The sequence below is a fragment of the Boleophthalmus pectinirostris genome, unplaced genomic scaffold (assembly GCF_026225935.1).
Source record: "Boleophthalmus pectinirostris isolate CB_2022bp ecotype Guang Dong unplaced genomic scaffold, ASM2622593v1 HiC_scaffold_12, whole genome shotgun sequence".
NCBI lineage: Eukaryota > Metazoa > Chordata > Actinopteri > Gobiiformes > Gobiidae > Boleophthalmus > Boleophthalmus pectinirostris.
Window position 1 is genome coordinate 30140981 of NW_026571018.1, and position 19697 is coordinate 30160677.

The 19697-nt window shown below is 40.8% G+C and overlaps 1 protein-coding gene across 1 annotated transcript; it reads right to left on the reverse strand.

Moving 5' to 3' along the window:
* Positions 1-450: 450 nt before the first annotated feature.
* Positions 451-1845, reverse strand: drd1b (dopamine receptor D1b). The gene has a single exon (XM_055148265.1). The coding sequence runs from the start codon at positions 1843-1845 to the stop codon at positions 451-453; it is 1395 nt and encodes a 464-aa protein (XP_055004240.1).
* Between the last annotated feature and the right edge of the window lie 17852 nt (positions 1846-19697).

The following is a 19697-nucleotide window of genomic DNA, read 5'->3' on the forward strand; positions in this document are numbered from 1 at the left end:
ACGAGACATTTTGCTAATAGTTACTACATCTTCCTTTCAAAGTATACTGCGTTGATGTCCTCAAGGGGACAGTGTCTTATTGTACAGTTTATCTAAATGCAACTGTCTACATCCATGTACATGGAGGCATGTAGACACCTGCACTAGTGTTCTGCAATGGTATTCACATTATTCCTTTCAGCATTTATCATCAAGTGTGGCAATTTCATCAATAAATGCTGAAGGTGTTTTGCAGATAGTTTAATCCAGTAAAGTGCCATTACTTTTGAGACATTCTGTAGGGTTTCTCCTTGAGGAGTTTTGTTGACAGTTCTTAAGGTTTTGAATGAGTAAATCCCATTGCTTTGCAGTCAGCCATGCTCAGATGTTTGGATTTGTCATTGCTTGTCCCCCTGTGAGTAAAGCCTCCCTCTGCTTAGTACATGCCTTTAGCAAATGCAGACTCATCACTTAATCTCCACACGACATGTTTTTGTGCTGTCCGTTTTGAGTGATTGGGTTGATCTTTTCCAGTGTGACCTCAGTGTCACTATCCAAAGTGGCGGAGAGAGCAGGCGAAAGTTTCTCCAGGGCGTTGGTCCCCATCACCTCCACCTCTCCAGCACTGCCATCCTTCTTCTGCAGCTCCTCGTCCTGACACAGGATGCTGTGAGGGATGACGTAGCTGGCTGAGTTGTTGCCCTCTTTGGGAATGTGGCTCTTGGGTTGGTACTGGCAGTTGGGATTGGAGGGAGGGGCACCCATGTTGTTGTTTATGCTGACAATCTCGATGGCGTTGCTCCCAGGACACAGGCGGTGGCAGCCCAGGAGAATGGAGAAGGCCTTACGGAAGTCTGCGTTGAAGGCATAGATGATGGGGTTGAGGGAGGAGTTGGCCCAGCCAAACCACACAAACACATCAAAGGTGGTGGAGCTGACACAGGGGAACTCGGTGGATCCATCTGGGAGGCTGACCTCACAGAACGGCACCATGCAATTAAGGATGAAGAAGGGCAACCAGCAGCACACAAACACGCCCATGATCACAGACAGTGTCTTCAGCACTTTGGTTTCCCTCTTGAAGGACATTTTGAAGGAGCTCTCACTCTCTATGCTGGAGCTGTTACCCATGCTGCTGTGTCGGTTCTTGGCACTCTCAGCGGCGCGCTCCAGAGCAGATATTCTGCGTATCTGTTTCTGAGCAATCCGGTAGATCCGGGTGTAGGTGACGATCATGATGGCCACAGGGATATAGAAGCTTATGAGAGAAGAGGAAATGGCATACGTCCTGTTAAGGCTGGAGTCGCAGTTGTCTGGGGGCAGTTCACTGGGATAAGATCCGTTCAAATCCAAGTAGCTGGTGGTTTGAGCTTTGTGCCAGTTTAGCTGGACAGGGATGAAAGAAATGAGCACAGACAAGGTCCATGCCACACTGATCATCAGACATGCCACTTTGGGCGTCATCTTACGTTCGTAGCGAAAAGGGCTGGAAATTGCCCAGTACCTGTCCACACTGATCACACACAGGTTCAGGATGGAGGCTGTGGAGCACATGATGTCAAATGCCACCCACACATTACAAAAAGCTCCAAATGGCCAAAACCCTACGATCTCTGTTGCTGCTTTCCACGGCATAACCAAAATGGCCACCAGAAGGTCAGAGATGGCCAAAGAAATGACAAAAAAGTTTGTGACCTTTGACCTCAGGTGACGAAACTTGGTGACAGCAGCGCACACCAATGTGTTGCCTAGTAACGTGGTGAATATGAGGAGAAAGAGAAAGCATCCCGTTAAAACACGCTTGGATGAGTCCCGCTCTGGTAGCAGATGCCTCCCATCTCTGACAGTGGAGAAATTCTGCTCCATGTTTCTGTTGTGATATTGAAAAACTTAGAGAAGGGGGTGGGTACAGAGGGGGGGTCCAGAGTCACCCCATCATATCCCCAGCCTACAGGGGACTGGAAGCTGAGCACGGCGATGTCACAGCTGAAACAGTGCTCTGCTGTCTGGGCACCTGCTCTCTCACAGGCTGCCTGATCCACACACTCCTCATCAAAGCCACCATTTTTGCACAAGAGTGGCTATAAATATTTTACAGAGGATTCCCAAAAAAATACACCAGCTTCATCAGTTCTTGTAGCAGAGAAAGCAGCAGTAGACATTCTAGGTTAAAGAGTAGGAGTAGTCAAGCTGTAGTGGATTAGCTCCAATAAATACAGTCGTCCTAAAAGCAGAGGATCAGTGGATAAGGGATATTTCTGTTGGAGCCCTTCCTCATGTCAGAGTGACTTTGCCTCATCTGTCTTCCCCTCTGACAAACTTTCATACAATACTGCTGCAGAGCTGTTAACAGGGGCTTGGCCAATCAGTAGCTTTATATAGCACCTCATCAATACCTCTATTGATGCTTTTGGCTGTGCGTTTATCTGATTTGTTTAATGATCCTCCAGGCGTGTCCGTGTGATTATCCTGTGCCTGTATTGACGCTGATTCCCCACCGTAGTGGTCTTTGTGTTTGAATGAGGTTCCCCTGGTGCAGTCCAAAGAGTCAAAATAATTGCATTTAAAAGTCACTTCAATTTCACAGAGAAATATTGTGAGAGACAGTGCATGTGAAGCAGCAGCTGCGCCAGGAATGCTGACATATCACTATAATCCACATGTGGGCACACATTCTCTTCTCCTCTTTGTTTCACTTTTCAAAATTCAGCTCTCCAGAAACATTCAAGGGTCACGACAATGGCACAAATTCAAGCTGGCAGTAAAATCCCAGGGTTCCAAAAATAGAGACTTAAATTATTTCTGTCTCAAAGAGTGTTCACGGACTCTTCAAGAACTGGATGAGTGTTTAAAAACCTATTCTGGCACGTCAAAATCACTTTCACGCAAAACACATCAAGTTCACAAAAAATGTCACTTCTCCGTGTTGCATCCAACTTGTGAATCTCACCCGATCATCAGTTTCCTCTTGTGGGAAGTCTCTCTCGCTCTCTTTCCCCCGTGCACCTTATTGTATCACTCCATGCCGCTTTCTGCTCATCCTCCGGTAACATTCAATTATCCTTTAGCGAGTCTGTGCGGGCTGCCTCACACGCGCTGTTACCGACGCCAATGAGCTCCGCGCGGTCCCTCCACGAGCCTTTTCTCATGCGCACTCGCTCCACTCGCTCCTCTCTCTCCGCTCAGTTGCCTCTACACTGCTGCCTGCTGCTGCGCGCCACGGCGTTTCACTACAGCCCAGAACTGCTCCGTGCGTCCTGGGAGACGCGCGCACGGTGACAGACCTGGGGAAAGGCGCGCACATTACAGTAAACACGGAGTTGAAAGTAAATAATTCACGGTGAGTGAGTGCTTGGCGTGCGTAAAAGTGCCCATTTTTGTCTCTTTCTTGCTTTTACATGACACAGCCTGAAGATTTATGTTATTATAAGGCAAATATCGGCCTAAAATATGCCATTCATACAAAAAAAGTAGTAGCAATATTATTATCATCATTATTATTATTATTATTATTATTATTATTATTATTATTATTATTATTATTATTATTATTAGAAGAAGAAGAAGAAGAAGAAGAAGAAGAAGAAATTGTTTTTGGTACAATTTCAACACTGTATCAAGCAAACAAAAAAGAACACTAGGCCTGATTTAATCATTCTAACACATATTTTATTCATGTCTTTTGTTTTATTTTATGTTTTATTATTATTATTCCTTGCTTTATGTTGCACTATTTTGTCTGAGCAAATTCCTAGCTAATGAGTTTTTCACAGATATGCTATTAAAACTTTTTTGATTCTCGTTCTCGAAGCTCATTTAAAAAATATTTTAGTCTACAGAAATACGAACTCATCACAAATCAAAACTCATTACAAATCAAAATCAAAACAATCCCAAGTCAAATTAAAGGTGCTTTGCTGAATCGAGATAAACCGGGGCGCACAAAGGCACAAGGTCGCCATCTGCTGGAGGCAGGAGGAACAAAACGTGCAGGGGTATTAATGTGTGAAGAGGAGGGATATACAGAGAGCTGGCTGGAGCTGCAGTTACACTAACGTCACGTCAATAAACACCAATAAATTAGATTGGAGTCCCCGAGAGGATTAGAAAGAGAGGATTGAGACATATACAGGACAGTGGAGAGGGAGAGAGAATCCAGCTAATGCCATCATCATGCCTCTGGCCGCCTGGAAGGACTGGTCATGAATATGATTATCGAGCTGTTTGGATGCACCACCTAACTTTATCTCAGCTCAACTATCTTGGTTTATTATTTCTTATAGTTTATATTTTACTGTGCAACTGAGAAACTCTTCTAATCGTATGTCCAAATTTCAAACCAGAAATAAAGTCCAGATCAATTACTTCATCAAAAATCAGAAGTCATTACTCGTACCAGGCGTCTGCGTTGACATTTCCATGGAGAGGCTTGATCTTTACGCCTATACAATGAGTTTTATGTGCAAATTACAGTGGGAGGCTACCATGGTTTAGACTTAGTGCCTTTTTGTTGGTGCACGGACAGACCAGCCAGGCCTCAAGGCACATTGCTCAGTCCAATCAGACTCCATCCGGGGTGTTATCTGGGAAACAGGTCATGACATCAGCCCTGTCAGTAGTTCTTGTCCTATTTAGTTAGTTTGGTACTAGATAGATTGGAATATCATGGATTTGTCTTGACGTATATCTGCAAAGCTAAATAGCAAAATAGTTCAGCATAGTTATTTCTCCTAATACAACCCTTGATTGTTTGTTTTTCTGTGTTGACTATGTGGTCAGACTGTGGTACACCAAAATACAGAAGTGCCATTATAAACATTAAAAAAATAAATACATGAAAATATATAAATAATCAAATATTTATACAATTATTCATTAAAAAAATGTTCTGTTCTCCAAGTCCTCCCTCCCTTTGCTCTTCACATTAAGTCACCCCCCCTTCAGAGCACTATCTCAACACAATCGGTGTGCATTCCACTAATGAAATGGCTGCACTTGCTGTCAGGTTTGTGAAGTTGTTGTGTGCCTTTTTGTCATGGGTTTTGTATCTTGCTTTTGTCTATTTATGATGAAGAAGTGCAGAAGTATGGGTGAGCATGTGGGCGGAGCATTGCACAGAATCTCACAGCTAACCGTAAGGAAGGTTTCAAATAGAGCCCGGGATTGGAGATTGCTAAATTATTCAAAGATGCATGAATGTTAAGGTGCATTGGTTGAGGGTCCATCAAAAGCTTTTCTCCATGGAGATGTTATTACTTTGTCTGGAATGTTACACAATATGGTAAACCTTTCTATTTTTAAGAAGACGAACCCAGACCCAGTTACAGGTCAGATCTGTGGAGAGTCAGCCCCGCTCATAGTCAGAATGTCTGTTTTTCTAAGTATTTTTGAGCTATAAATAAAAACACCTGTAACAATAAATGTAAAGCAGAGCTGTTTAATGTCATACTGTGGAACATTCCAGACAGAGACATATCCACAGACAAGCAGGTGATGGACCCTCCCCTACACAATGCACTTTTATAACATGTTAGAAATTTTAAAAAAGATATTATAAGAACATTAAAATATATTTTTATTATCGTCAATAAGAAGATAATTCATGGACACAACTTACAAAAGATGCCATTTTACAATACATTAAAAGTGCATTTCATACCGTCCGTTACTTGTACTTGCTACTTGTCTCTATGGAGATGCTGTTGCTTTGCCTGGAATGTTCCACAGTATGACATTAAACATATCCATCCAACATTTATTCATTACATGTCTTTCTATTGCTTAAAAATACAATAACTGTGTCTGTGAATAGGGGTGACTCTCCACAGATCTGATGTGTAATGTAGCATAGTGCTGTAACCTGCTTGTCCCATGTGGTAGATCGGTTTAATCTACTAGTACATTGTTTCCCAAAGACTGACTCTAACCCTCAGGTGGATCACAAGTAATTTTTTTGGGGTTGCCTTGTCAAGATCTGCATGTAGTTTTGACACATATACAGTTCTGACACATGAGAGGGCGAGTGAGTCAGCGAATATATTATTGTCACTCTGGATAAGCATTTCATCAGAATATCTTGTCTTCAGTAGGACCAGTATTTCTATGCTTATTCCTTTCGCTACCACATATATGTGTGAATTGGATAGAGATAAAGCACAGAAACAGACTGAATACTGCTCCTGATCTGCATGTTGCGCTCTCCTACTGCACCCTGGACATGTTTTGTATCATTTCTACTCTTTCTGTAATAATTTTATTGACTATATTGTTCCATTATTACTGGTTCAATTGAATGTTGAAAAGTAAAAGAAATGGGATACATTTAATGTCCAAATAGGCCACTTATGGATCCTTTTATCCTTCAATTGCTGTTTTACTTTGTTTAAAACCTGAGTAATACTAATTGTTCAGAGAGATGATCACTCAGTCAACAATAAAATATAATGGTCAAATCCATCTTTATTTTGTGATTCATGAAGAATGTCTATTGACTCGGGCCGCAAACGTTTGTGACTTTTAAAATATGGGTCCACAGAAAAAAACTTTGGGAAACACTGCACTAGTATACTGAACATTCTAGAACACCATTCATGAATCACAAAATAAAGGTGGATTTGACTGTATTTTGGCCATATTTTATTTTTTGACAGAGTAATTGTATCTCTCTGAGCAATTAATATTACTCAAGTTTTAAACATTGAAAAACAATAATAAAGGGATCCATAAGTCACTTATTTGGACATTAAATGTAGCCCATTTCTTTTTCTGTTCACAACATTCAATTTTCCCTTGAATCAGCAATATTAAAACAAAATAGTCTGTAGAACTGTATATTACAGACCTACATGCAGATCGTTAGCCAGGCTGGCACCACCTCCGCTCAATTTAATTTCTCTCCAGCGACTACGTCAGGAATCGCTACCAGTAGCTCGCCAAAGGATTTCTGAAATACCTATTGTACTAAATAACACAAATTTGATTAATTACCACTGTAAATGTGTTATTTTGAACTTTGTGCACTAATAAATGGATAACGGTTTAATGTTTTATAGGCATCTAACTGTACAACATGTAAGGCTTGTCCACTTATACTGACTCAGTTTCTTGCAACCGGCATTTTCATTTTGTAATGGAAGCTCCCCGGATGCAAAAGGTTGACGATTCCTACACTAGACGGTTCGCAAAAACCCCAGAAGTGCGAGTTTGGGCACCAGCCAACCAGCGAAGAGCCATGCATTCTGTGTTGGAAATGATTCCCGAGATCGAGGATTTAAAGCCAGACCAAAGAGAATGTTCGTGAATTTTATCAAGGCGAAAGACGTTATTGCCCTTCTTCTTACGGGATTTGGGAAAAGCTTAATATACCAGTTAGTGGCACATTACATACATCACAACCAAATAGCACCGATTGGGTAAATGAAAAAAAGTACCCACCTACCATCGAGTGAACGAATTCTAACACTGCGAGGTTAGACGGTTTCTCCGAAGTGAAACCAGCTGATGAACCGGGCTAGCAGATCGTGAGAAGACGACCCCAAAAAAAAAAAAAATCTCTTGTGACCAAACTGAGGATCACGACCCAGTCTTTGGGAAACAATGTTCTAGACAACGCAATAATATTTCCAGAGGAGCAGGTGACCGACCCTCCACTAGAAATGTTACGCAGCGCAACTTTAAAGTATCGCGAATGGCACAGAAATGTAACGTACATATATAAATGAAGATATGCAGACAATACTTCAGAATGAACAAATGGGAGGATGTAGGAACTGTCTCATTAGATTAAGCCGTACACTATTCCCCAGTGCACTGAGCATGATTCTGCTGCTGCTGTGGTGACTCTGCATGTTTTAATGTGCATGTGTGAGAGATGGAGAGATGGGAGGGAGGAGAAGAGAAAGAGGGGGAGAGATAGATGTAGAGACAGACAGAGCAAGAATGAAAATAGAGCGAGAGAGATGGATGGACAGAGAGACAGACAGAGTAGGAGAGAAGGCATGGAGAGATGACAGGCGGCGGGAGATGGATTGCGAAGGAAAGAGGATGAATAAAGAAAGGGATGGAGAGGGATGTAGAAAGGGAGAATGAGGGACAGATGGATGGGAGAGGGAGACGAGCGGAGAGGCAACATGAAACTGTCAGAAAGGCATGGAGAGAGAGGGAGACGGAGAGAAGCAGAAAAAGGAGTGGAGGGAGAGGGGGAGAAAGAGAGACAGATGGATGGAGAGAGAGGGAGATGGATATAGAGACGGACAGGGGAAGAAAGTGAACGCTGGAGAGAGAGGCATAGAGAGAGGAGGAGAGATAGAGGTTTGCGGAGAGAGAGAGAGAGGAAGAAAGACAAAGGGAAGGGGTGGGAAGGAAAGAGAGGGAGGGAAAATGATTGGAGAGACAGACAGAGGAAGAAAAGTGAAAGGAAACAGAGGAAGAGAGAGAGAGACAAAGGCATGGAGACAAAGAGAAGGAGAGAAAGAGGGGGGTGGACGGGCAAGGACAGTGAGAAAGGGAGAGGGAGAAAGAGAGGGAGATGGATGGAGACAGACAGAGGAAGAAAGTAAAAGGGATGGGTGGAGAGAGAGGCATGGGGGGTAGAGAGAAAGAGATAAAGAAAGACATGGAATGAGAGACAGAGAAAAAGAAGGGCACTGAAAAAGAGAAACAGAGAGAAGAAAGTCATGGAAAGAGAGAGAAAGAGAGAAAGGCATTGCGAGAGAGAGAGAGAGAGAGAGAGAGAAAGAAAGACATGGAAAGAGAGACCAAGAGAAAGAGAAAGAGGCATGGAAAGAGACCGAGAGAGAGAGAGAGAGAGACAAAGGCACTGAGACAGACGGAGGGAGGGAGCGAGAACGAAAAAGAAAGACATGGAATGAGAAACAGAGAAAAAATGGCACAGAAAGAGAGAGACAGAGAGAAAGAAAAAGAGAGAGAGACAATGGCATTGAGAGAGAGAAAGAGAGAGAGAGAAAGAAAGACATGGAAAGAGAGACTGAAAGAAAGAAGGGCATGAAAAGAGAGACAGTGAGAAAAAAAGGCAATTGAAAGAGACAGAAAGATGGGCACAGAGAGAGAGACAGAGACAAAGGCATTGAGACAGAGAGAGAGAGAGAGAAAGGCACATAGAGAGAGAAGGGGAGAGAGAAAGAAGGGCACATAAAAAGAAAGGGAGAGAGGGATAAAGGCACTGACACAGACTGAGGGAGAGAGAGAAAGAAAGGCATGGAAAGAGAGAGACAAAGGCATTGGGACAGAGAGAGAGAGAGAGAAAGGCATGGAGAAAGAGAGGGAGAGAGAGAAGGAAGGGCTCATAAAGAGAGAAACAGAGACAGAGAAAATGGCAATGATACAGACAGAGGGGGGAGAGACAGAGAGAAAGAAGGGCATGGAAAGAGAGAGACAAAGGCACTGGGACAGAGAGAGAGAGAGAGAGAGAGAGAGAGGGAGAGAGAGAGAAAGAAGGGCACATAAAAAGAGAAAGGGAGAGCGCGACAAAGGCATGGAGACAGACAGAGGGAGAAAGAAAGAAGAAGGAAGGAAAGACATGAAACGAGAGACAGAGAGAAAGAAGGGCACGGAAAGACAGAGAGACAAAGGCACCGAGACACAGAGAGAGAGAAAAGCACGGAGCGAGTGGAAAAAAAAAAAAAAAAAAAAAAAGCACGCAAAGAGAGAGGGAGAGTCTAATGCATGTGGACAGGCCAAGTGTAAGAGGCCTGGCAGACAGCGCCCACACAGATCTCCCCTCAGCAGCAGTGGCATTGGCAATGGCAGAATACAGGGCCAGGGCTGGGACTAGTCTGTGCGTGCTGACAACAAAGTTCAAACCCGGTGCACACACACATACACACACACACACACACACACACACACACACACACACGCACACAACCAGTCATGCAGGGTAATTTATGTCTGCTCCAAAAAGCAAACAAAACAGAATGGAAAGAATACAGCTCCCAAAATGTCTGAAATGACTTCTGACCACATGCACTCACAATCCTGCTATTTCTGTTTCTTAGAGTTTTGGTTATTTTGCAGTCTTCTGTGTTGATTTTTATTATGCTGCGTCTCATTGTTAAAGAGGGGGTATGAATGGAGTAAGAAATATTTGTGTGCAAAAGACTGAAATTCGTGCATATTTGGCTGTAGTTGAGCTTAAAATAAAAATGTGTCAACTCTCGAATGAGTCCAGTCGTACATATGATGGATTGTGTGTATTTTATCCATCAGAATACGAACTGAAAAGTTACGACATCAAGAATTACAATCACCAAATAAAAATGTACGATTATGAATACAAATTCACAGATGCGACTCGACTGTCAAAACTATGACATGACTTCACAGGCTTTATTTATTGAGCAGATGAAACATAGATTTTTATTTTATTTTTTGCACCACATACGGACTGAATCGGGACTGATCCCAGGACTGAATTTGGAGGACTAAACCAGAACTGAACTACAACTAAACCAGGACTAAACCAGGTCTAAACCAGTTCTAAACCAGGTCTAAACCAGGGCTGAACCAGGTCTAAACCAGGACTGAACCAGGTCTAACCCAGGACTGAACCAGGTCTAAACCAGGACTAAACCAGGTCTAAACTAAGTCTAAACCAGCTCTAAACCAGCTCTAAACCAGGTCTAAACCAGGTCTAAACCAGGTCTGAACCAGGTCTAAACCAGGACTAAACCAGGTCTAAACCAGGACTAAACCAAGTCTAAACTAGGACTAAACCAGGTCTAAACCAGGTCTAAACCAGGGCTGAACCAGGTCTAAACCAGGACTAAACCAGGTCTAAACCAGGACTAAACCAAGTCTAAACTAGGACTAAACCAGGTCTAAACCAGCTCTAAACCAGGGCTGAACCAGGTCTAAACCAGGACTGAACCAGGTCTAACCCAGGACTGAACCAGGTCTAAACCAGGACTAAACCAGGTCTAAACTAAGTCTAAACCAGCTCTAAACCAGCTCTAAACCAGGTCTAATCCAGGACTGAACCAGGTCTAAACCAGGACTAAACCAGAACTGAACCAGGTCTAAACCAGGACTAAACTAGAACTGAACCAGGTCTAAACCAGGACTAAACTAGAACTGAACCAGGTCTAAACCAGGACTAAACCAGAACTGAACCAGGTTTAAACCAGGACTAAATCAGGACTGAACCAGGTCTAAACCAGGTTTAAACCAGGTCTAAACCAGGTCTAAATCTTGGACTAATCTTGTACTTGAAAGAGGGCCTTTGTATGTTTATGGAAAATTGTCGTGTGGGAGTATGGGGGACTTTGGCTTGTGAGCTGAGCATGGGACAGAAGGAGGGTTTGAATAGGGCCCTGGAGGAGATCGTTAAATCACTCAAACATGCATCTAAGACCTCCTCAGACATATTTTAGATGAGGAAACTTTTTGTGTGATGGGACAGATTAATTGCCATGTATATGTCAGATGCCCTTTCTACTTTATTGATTTTGGGACCAGTCAAATATTGTCCACAAACAGGACTATTATTACTTTAAATAATATTATTGTACTCAAGTAAATTCAATTTCAAAGAGCTCCAAGAAATTACTAAAATAAAAGTGTAAATGTATTTTGGGGAAAGTAAAAAAACTGCTCAATTGAGAGCTTTTTTGGGGCGTGACATGTGATTTTGATTTTAAATTATTTTAATATGGTGCATCAAAAATGATACACACATTCTGGTATTTTCAAAAAAATAGATCGCAAGCATAAATCATACTGTATCTGAATCTTGTAATATTGTCAAAATAAACCTCTTGTCACTTGTAGATGTACAGCAAAGTGAGTCGTTTGCATTTATATTCATAAGAAAGAGAAAAGAACCATTATTTGTTGAATTTTAGATCATTTTTGAAACATGGCTACAAGCATCTGTAAAATCCATGCCAGGTGGTGCTACAAAAAAACAAAACAATGAATCCAAATAAACTGTCTATAAGGCTTGTTCATTACCTAAAGTGAATATCGATTTTACCCGTGAAGCGCTTAATAAAATGAGAACAGCCCAATTTTCTTGTTTATGGACTAAGGAGTGGCTCTTCTAACCTGATTTACAGTGAAAATAAGGATTTAAAGAAACAAATGCTTTGCTTCTCTTGTTGTTTATCTTATTGTTGTATCCTTATCCGTCTGTTTCACTCACCCTGGTGGAGATGAAGTGAATGACATTGGTCTCTAAACACTGTGTCTAAAAGAAACATTATGTTGGACAGAGACTTCATATTTAAAGCTGCTTATTCATATAGCAGTACAGATTTACATTGTGATTTCCATTTTTTATTTATTTATTTTATTTTATTTTTCTTGGATGTCTGCTGCTCTCTGCTGGTAACAGTCATAAGTATTGCGTGGGTGGGAGCGGGACGACACAACACAGGAACGGGCATGTGGGATGATAAACTGCTGTCCCGCAAACTAAATATGAGTGTAAAGTAAAATATACAAATGATTAATGTAAGCCTGTCATGCATAATTTGTGCTGGAAATTGTATATGGCATTAATAAAAACATTTTATGCAGTAGACCATCCCCCCTCCCCTACACCGCACGGACCGTCCGGCGTCCTGTTTGCCGTGCAGACCGTCCCCCTCGTCCTGTACGCCGCACTCTCGAACGTCACCCGGGCTGCGCCATTAAATCAGAACTAAACCAAGATTAAACCAGGTCTGAAATAGGTCTAAAAACAGGTCTAAAACAGGACTAAAACAGGATTTAGCTAAGACTTTAACCATGCCACCGGATCACCCACCGCACCTCCTCCCATACGCAGTCCAATTCCTTTCCGCTTCTCCGTGTTTGATAGAGCTTAAGAAAGTGAACGTCCCCATCCTGCGGGACTTGCGGGCAGGAGTGGGACAAAATATTGCAGATGCGGGCGGGAGCTTGATTGAAAATAACAATTCTTTGCGGGAGCGGGACTGAAAATTCTGTCCCACGCAGACCTCTACAACATGCCTCTACAACACGCTTTATACTTAAAGGTACAGTGTGTAACTTTCTGTAGGTGGCAAATGACCTGAATGATTCCATGGAAAAAGAATGGAGATAGAGGTAACAGTATCTTAGTTGGTAGAGAGTTTGTCGAAGTTGGCGGTTCTAGTCCTGGTCTAGATGTAGAAATCATTGGTCCAGCTTCCACAGATGAATGCTGCTGTTGTGTCCTTGGGCAACACACTTGATCCACCTCACCCCCAGTGTCTGTGTAAACTGGTGTGTAAATATGTCTGTGAATGGGTGAGTGGTGCCTCGAAGGTGCAGAAGAGCTATATAAAAATGTAACCATTTACCATAGATAAGTTTTATGCCAGACTGTGGAAGGTTACAGCCAGTGAAACAACATTTCCAACACTTCAACATTGACCCTCCTTCAGGCCAAGTAAGAGTCAGGTTTGTGGAGATGTACAGTAAAGGACGCATGTTTTACTATGTTTTTCAATGTAATAAACAGAAAGTAAAATAAAAGTTACGCTGTGACTTTAAGGTAATTGAAATTGACTGTTGAAATCATTAAATAATTAGAATAAGTGAGGTGAAAATGTAAGAGCTTCACACATCACACACTGTATCTTCTCTTATTCAGAATGATGGTTTCAATGTTAGGGTTAGTAGTACTGCTTTTATTTTTACTTATTTGCAGTTTCAGGGGTTGACACTATCTCTTTATCTCAAAATGAAGTGAAGTGAACAGGATGCCCTCCCTAAAAATACAGTGGAGAAGTTTTCAAACTGCTGCTAAAGTCAGACTTTTGGGGGTAGTGGACTGGTAGGACTTATTTACATACCTGTCAGCATCCTGCCTGACATGTTTGGGTGTGAGTATTTTTGGCGTTGGAAATGCATTGGCATTATGCATCTGTCTATCTCCATAATGTCACTGTAGCACCACAGTAAACACTGCATATGGACACTTTTACATGTACAGTCGAATGTACAGTCTAAATTTAGTACCAACTAAAAATATAATAAATACTTATAATGATAAGTATGACAAGCATAGATACCAATGAGTTTCTACCAAAATGTTTAGCAAAATACTTCAGTTTAACAGTACACTATGCAACTCTGCTGGTGGAGGTGCTTGTCTCCATGGAGATGTTATTGTTTTGCCTGGAATGTTCCTCAGTGTGACATTAAATGTATCTGTATTTGCATGTAGTCAGTTACAGGTGCCACATATCTTGAAAAACATTGATTCTTGTTGTGAGAGGGGTCTCCCCTCCACAGATCTGATTAGACTGTATAAAGAAGTGGACTAAGGGAGTGTTTGGCTCTAGTCAAATGAAGCTCATCAAAGTTATCATTGGAGAATTTGAAGCCAAGTTCTATATAAGGAAAAATAATTAACTTACTTTACAAAAGAGCAAAATAAAGACACCAGGATCATGTAGAGCATATGAGTATGAACAATTTAAGACCTATTCAAAGTGAATTGGAGCCGGAGTTGATGGATCACTTCCTATTTGGAACACAGTTTCGCTATGTCCATTTATAAATACAGTCTATGGGTCTAACCTGTAATCTGAGTTGTCACCTGCTTCCATGGAAATAAATATGTTAAATGCCATACTTTGGAACATTCCAGGCAAAACAATAACATCTCCATGGAGACAAACAGATGGCGGATGGTCCGCCAGAAAAGCTACTTACGCTAATATGTTTAAGTGATAAGCCTTTTAATGTGTAGTATTTTCTTCTATCTTTTTGCAACTTTTGATTATTTGTGGTTGAATTACTTTTTCAAAACAGCAGGAAACAGTAAGGAGGAAAAAGTAAGGATTTACTTTTGAAACTTCACTTTCCAGTTTCAGGAATATTATAACCATAAGCCTAGAGTGAGCCTTTCAAACCAATATGGAAATACAATCTGGCTGACGTCTGAGCTCATGCCTGTAGAGAAATAGGTTTTTTACATTCGTCGCGTTTCCTGGCACAATTCTAAAGTGATCTCAAATACACCTTCAGTAAATACAGAAATTACCTACATATATACCAGAAGAAACAGATCTATCATTTAGCATTAGTTGCTAAAATGAGTTTGCAGAGATACCTAAAATGCATCATAATTATTACTCATGCTTGAAATTAAAAATATGAACTTTTCTGCAGGTAATGAAACAAATTATAATTATTCTGCATTGTATAAACCAGAGGCAGCAGACATTTGTAATTAACTATGTTGTTATTTTCTTCCGCGGACACCACATGATGATTGAAAACAACGTGAAATAATGATCCGGGATTAATTGACTTTTTTGGTTTGACTGAAACTGGATTAGGATGTTTCTGCAGAAGTATGACAACCTCGTCAATTTTCAGTGCAAAATGATATAGTAAAAGATGCATTGAGCAACTTTTCTGATAGAGGATCTGTCACCTACTTGTCTCCATGTAGATGTGATTGCTTTGCCTGGAATGTTCCATGGTATGACATAAACATCTATATAGTATTTATTCATGACAGGTGTTTCTTTTGCCCAAAAATACAATAATCCTCTCTGTGAATAGGGTTGTACTCCACAGATATGACCTATAATGTAGCCTCCCTTGAGACAGGTTTAATCTCTATCATGGAACATTCTACACAAAGCAATAACATCTCCATGAAGACAAGCAGGTGATGGACCTTCTACCCTCCCCTCTTTAACCTTGCTTTAATTAATACTTTACAGCTGATGTCATAAACGTTATTCGGCTGTGTGATGCTAATTGAAGGTACGACTCAATCTGAAGCTCTGTTACTCAAATTAGATTTTAATTTAGATTTTAACACAATCTGACCAGAAAGAACTGATTTAGTTGGAACTAGAACAGGAGAGCTGTTCTAACCAAGAGAATGCTGTGATGTCTTTTGAAACTCAGCAATATATATTTTCACATTTAAGCTCCGCATTCCACTGTACCAGTGTACCTCTGTATATTGTAACAGTTGTGTCACTGTCTGAAGGAGCAGATGTGATCTGGGGATTAATCCTTAACAACAAAGGCAAGCCTCTAAAGAAAAAAAAGTGTATGTTCCATGACACACAGTCACTCTGTTTGTGTGAACTGAACTCTGTCTAAATCCTGTCACTGTCAGTCAGCAAACTGTGTGAGGTGCTGTGGATAAGGACAAGAGACAAGGTTTGAGTTTTGTTGTGAAAGTCTGTCACAAAACATTTGGACAAGATGAAGAATTAGTACATATAAATGTGGTGCTTTACATTTAAGATATGGTGAACAGGTAGGCTTTAATGTTCCAGTGGGAAATTGGTCCTCTGCATTTGACCCATCTTTCAGTGACTGGGGCAAACGGTTAGGAGTTTTGGGTGAGTCTAGACAGGACAGGACCTGGACTGAAGGATTTGATCTAAAGTGCATGTTTTGAGTTGATGTTAGAAACATGCTTCAAGACCCACTCAACCTGCGATTCAAAACCGAGACCTTGTTGCTGTGAGGTGAGAGCGCCACTCAGTCACTCTATTATGGAGGCTGGTTTTGCTTCAATACAAGATTTTCTGAATAAAACATGTTCTCATTACAATAAATGAGCTACACACTGAGCTAAAAAGTCTAAATCCGACTCCTGATTCTCATCAGAGTAACATCACAATGATAGAATCAGATTGTTAGCCGTGGTAGGAAACACTTAACAACAGTGTATCACAGTACTACAGAGGTTAAGCTTTGTAGAAAATCATGTTATTTAACAGTTTTTAGAGTAAGACAATTCTACATAATGTGATTCTTGAGTAAACCATAAGCTCATAACATGATGGAGACTATGAAATTGATGAGGAAACTTTAAATTTGTATAAAACAAAACAAAACAAAATAACAATTTGATAATCCAGTGTTGAGATCATTTTTCTTACACACATTTTACAAAATAATACATATCAAGGGTGTACACAGTGTCAAATGTTACCTTAAACTAACTATTGCGAATCAAGCCACGTCGCCATGGACAACAGCAAGGGCGGTGTAATAAACTGCAAATGTACTCTACAGGTTCAATCACCCACATCAAATAATACACACGATAGTACAAACCAGCCTTTATTTCACTCTGTGGGCTTGTGCTGTATCTGTATTGCACCAATTTCAGCCCAAATACAACTGATTCCACCATCTGCTGCCACTTCAATTTGACAAAGCAGTTTTATAATGAAATGAAGCCAGAGGTCACACAAAGCAAGGGTTAATCTCAGAAACTACTACCAAGACACCATTTTCTAGCCTTTTCAACGATCTTTACACCTTTGAAATTGGTTTGGGATGTAGGAAATATTGTGTATTGTTGGCTGGAGACGCTCAGCTTGTGCACTGCGATGATTGCGTTCACGGTCACAATAATATTAGTAGTATTAGCGTTATGAGTAGAGCTGAAGGCATCCGGAGGCGTAGCATATGCTTTGGATTACACAGAGGATCAGAGGAGCGCAAAGGTCTGCAAGCACTTGATCTCACAGACAGATGTTTTCATCAGACCACATGGCTGTCACTGCAAGCTGATTTTCTAAAGAGAACTGATTTGAGCATAAAGTAAGTGACAGTGAAGGTCTCTCAGTGTTACATGCTTTAACTTATGTGTGACATTTGAGTAAACTTGGCTTTTGGGTGTGATGTGAGAATAATGTTGATTGAATTCAGATACTCACAAAATATGTAGACTGAGATGAATGATACTTTGGTTTGGAGTAAGGACTGTTTACTCGTTATCCTCCAACGACTAGGTCAGGAATTGGAATACACTGAACGGTTTGCAAGAACCCCGGAAGTTGTAAACGGTGCACAGACAAATCAGCAAAGAACTGTGAAGCCATGATGTCAAACTCAAGCGCCTGTCTGGGTCCCTTTTGTGGAACAGCACAACAGTAAACAAAACGGTCGAGATGGATGTAGACGAAGACATACATTCTGTGTTGGTAACGATTCCCGAGATCAAAGATTTCCAGTCTCTGCTTTGTTTGCTGTTGTGCCGACAATTACTTGGACACCACGGAGCTTTCCAGCGCATTACATACATCACGATCAAATAGCAGGATTGGTTACATTAAAAAAAAGAAGTCTCCACCTACCATTGAGCGAATGAATCCGGAAAACCGTGAAACCGGCTGATGAATCAGTCTAGCTAAATGTAGGATCTGCTCTGTCTGAGGCTTTATTAAACTTAACTCTGAGCTTTATTTTAACACAATCTGACCATAAAGAAATTACTACGTCAACAGGTTTTTTTTAGTATTCACACTCACCTTTTTGTAGAAAATCAAACTCATAAACAGGACCAAGAACACTCGTATTGATTGCATGCTCCTGAAAACGTGTTATTTAAATCCATTTAGTTTTTTCATGAGTTTTCAGACAATTTAAACAATTTTTGACAGTGTTTGCTAATGTGTATTGTGTCACCATGGTAACTCCTAAACATTCCACCATAGAGATACATGTAGAAAACCTCCAGTGTGATGTCATGTCAAAGTATCAATAGTTGCAATGTAGTTAGATCTCTGTCTAAAAGAAGTAGTCCCAATACTGATACTATAGGTGGCCTTAGACTTAAACTTTACTTATCCAGAAGTGAAATTACTTAGACTCAGCAACTCACAAATGGACATATAAGAATAGTTTTGAAAAGTTTGTAGCCTGGGTTTGCTAAATTGCAAATGGCAAGATTCCAAATTCCATGATGATCTACTTTATTTATTCAATATTATTCAGGAGGAGGCTTTATTAGAAGAACTATTGCCGTCATTGCCGTCACCTTCTCATGACAGTCGAGAAAGCAGAGAAAAATATTAGATTATCCAAAAGTACTTCAAAGATTATAACTTTGAAGTACACCCTGTTTACTTACATGTGCTGTACTTACTTCCCATTTTGTACATCTCCAAATCAACACCACGCCAGCAAGAATATGTCACTAGAAATAACAATGCTTTTTTTTTTTTTCAGGGATTGTCTATAATGAAAAGAGACACATCATTGCACTGACAGGAACCATGATGAAACATTTTCCACATCCACTGATCTTTTCTTTCTGATACGAGTCTTTGCAGGGTGGCTTCTGGCTGCCGAGATGTGGATTCTAGCTACAGTTTCCGAGTACAATCGACTGGCAATTATATGGATGGGTGGAGAGGAGCTTTGATTGCTGCTAATGGTTTATTATTACAATATCCAAAGCGAAGCAAACTTTGGCCAAGTGGAGTTGGAAGATGACCAGAGACACAGTAATTGTCTGTCTGAGAAGAGAAGGGTGATTGGATGGATTGGACTCACACTTTACTGCGTCGATGTGGACAATTGTCACAGCTGAAGTTCAATGCGATTTTAATGTTTTCTAGCATCACAGCGGGCAGAAACGGAGTCTGGTTCCAAGACAAACAGCAAGACAGTATGCTTTACTTTTGGACAGCAGAAAATTGAGTCGACTATATGAGCATGACTCATTCACTTTACATCAGAAATAGGACTTTAGACAAACAACTTTAAAGGTGCATTTTGTAAGTTTTCTGGTGGAGAGTTCGTCAAATGCTTTTTAGAGATGTTATTGCTTTGTCTGGAATGTTTCACAGAATGACGTTAAACCTATTTTTATCTTAATGGAGACAAACCAGACCAAGTTACAGGTCAGATCTGAGGTGAGACAACTCCACTCACCATCATAACGCCTTTTTCTACGTGTTTTCTACAAAGTTACACAGTGCACCTTTAATGAAACT